Raw genomic sequence first — 2,464 nt, 5'->3', positions numbered from 1 at the left:
GTGTGAGAGAGAGAGAGAGAGACAGAACTATTATCTGTGTGTTTGTGAGAGAGAGAGAGAGAGCGACAGAACTATTATCTGTGTGAGAGAGAGAGAGAGAGAGAGACAGAACTATTATCTGTGTGAGCCCGAGAGAGAGAGAGAGAACTATTATCCGTGTGAGAGAGAGAGAGAGAGAGAGAGAGAGACAGAACTATTATCCGTGTGAGAGAGAGAGAGAGAGACAGAACTATTATCTGTGTGTGAGAGAGAGAGAGACAGAACTATTATCTGTGTGAGCCCGAGAGAGAGAGAGAGAGAGAGGGAGAGAGAGCGACAGAACTATTATCTGTGTGTGTGTGAGAGAGAGAGAGACAGAACTATTATCTGTGTGTGTGTGAGAGAGAGAGACATAACTATTATCTGTGTGTGTGTGTGAGAGAGAGAGAGAAAGCGAGAGAGACAGAACTATTATCTCTGTGAGAGAGAGAGAGAGAGAGAGAGAGAGACAGAACTATTATCTGTGTGTGAGAGAGAGAGAGAGAGAGACAGTACTATTATCTGTGTGTGTGTGTGTGTGTGTGTGAGAGAGAGAGAGAGAGACAGAACTATTTTCCGTGTGAGAGAGAGAGAGAGACAACTATTTTCTGTGTGTGAGAGAGAGAGAGAGAGAGAGACTGAACTATTATCTGTGTGTGTGAGAGAGAGAGAGAGAGAGAGAGAGAGACTGAACTATTATCTGTGTGTGTGAGAGAGAGAGAGACAGAACTATTATCTGTGTGTGTGTGTGTGTGTGTGTGTGTTTGTGTGTGTGTTTCTTTAGGGTGGAGCGCGCAGGGGAGATGAGAATCAAACCAGGACTAAGAAAATGTAAGAAGTAAATGTTCACACACACACACACACACACACACACACACACACACACAGTGTTTGTGATCTCTCCTCTAATGTGTCTTCTTGTGTGCAGATGCATGTGACCTCACACTGGACCCAAACACAGCACACACACATCTCTCTCTGTCTGAGGGGAACAGAAAGTTGACGCGTGTGTGGCAGCAGCAGTCGTATCCTGATCATGCAGAGAGATTTGATGTCTGTAAGCAGGTTGTGTGTAGAGAGAGTCTGACTGGACGCTGTTACTGGGAGGTTGAGTGGAGTGGGAGGGGGGCTGTTATATCAGTGACATATAAAGGAATCAGCAGGAAAGGACACAGTGATGACTGTTGGTTTGGACGTAATGTAAAGTCCTGGAGTCTGAGCTGCTCTGATAACAGTTACTCTGTCTGGCACAATAATAAGTTCACTGTCATCTCTGCCCCCTCCAGCTCCAACAGAGTAGGAGTGTATCTGGACTGGCCCGCCGGCACTCTGTCCTTCTACAGCGTCTCGTCTCACACACTCACACACTTACACACACTCCACTCCACATTCACTGAGCCCCTCTATGCAGGGTTTGGGGTTTGGGGTTCTGACTCCTCAGTGTGTGTGTGAGCTAGAATAGCCTCCTGTGTCCTGGAGGAACACCTGAGTCTGCAGGGAAACACACAACTGGTGAACATCATACACACATGCCTGCTGAGTATAAAACACACACACACACACACACACACACACACACACACACCTGTCACATACACACACATACACTTTGCTCTTTCTCTCACACACACACTCGCACTCTACACCTCTCTTGCACGCACACACACACACACACACACACACACACACACACACACACACACACAAAATACACCCCTATCTCTCACACACTCCTCTACACACACAACTAGTGGACATCATAATACACACATTTCCTTACACATACACACACACCTCTCTCTTTCTCTCTGCCACACACACACACACACACACACACCTCTGTCTCATACACACACACACAGCCTCTCACATACACACACATAATATACCTCTCTCTCTCTCGCTCTCTCTCTCTCTCCCTCTCTCACACACACACACACACACACACACACACTGAACACACACACACATCACCTCTCTCTTTCTCTCCCACACACACAAACACATGGTAGATCTCTCTGTGTCACACGCGCACACACACACACACACACACACACACACACACACACACACACACACACACACACACACCAAGTCTCTTACGCAAATGTATGCACACACACACACATACACAGACACCTCTCTCTCACACACACTACACTTCTTTCTCACACATACACGGTACACATCTTTCTCTGTCTCTTACACACACTACACCTGTCTCTCTCTGTCATACACACACACAGACACACCTCTCACACACAAACACACAGTACATCTCTCTCTCTCTCTCACACACACACACACACACACACACACACACACACACACACACACACACATATTTTATGTCTTGCACACACAAACATGCACTGTACACCTGTCTCTCACATACACACATAATATATCTGTCTCTCTCTCTCTCTCACACTCACACACACACACA

The 2,464-nt window shown here is 46.6% G+C and overlaps 1 protein-coding gene across 1 annotated transcript in view; it reads left to right on the top strand.

Annotated features, from left to right (window-relative positions):
* LOC145656998 (NACHT, LRR and PYD domains-containing protein 3-like) overlaps positions 1-1,451 on the top strand; it is a 69,087-nt gene extending 67,636 nt beyond the window's left edge. The window contains exons 16-18 of the mRNA XM_081711048.1: positions 803-849; positions 947-1,075; positions 1,305-1,451. Coding sequence (XP_081567174.1) covers positions 803-849; positions 947-1,075; positions 1,305-1,318 — 190 coding nt within the window. The 3' untranslated portion in view covers positions 1,319-1,451. The remainder of the gene's footprint in view (positions 1-802; positions 850-946; positions 1,076-1,304) is intronic.
* Positions 1,452-2,464: the final 1,013 nt, after the last annotated feature.

This window comes from Electrophorus electricus, chromosome 1, assembly GCF_041902795.1.
Source record: "Electrophorus electricus isolate QZ-2024a chromosome 1, ASM4190279v1, whole genome shotgun sequence".
Lineage (NCBI taxonomy): Eukaryota > Metazoa > Chordata > Actinopteri > Gymnotiformes > Gymnotidae > Electrophorus > Electrophorus electricus.
The sequence above is the reverse complement of the archived record's forward strand: the minus strand, read 5'-3'. Positions and strand labels throughout refer to the sequence as shown.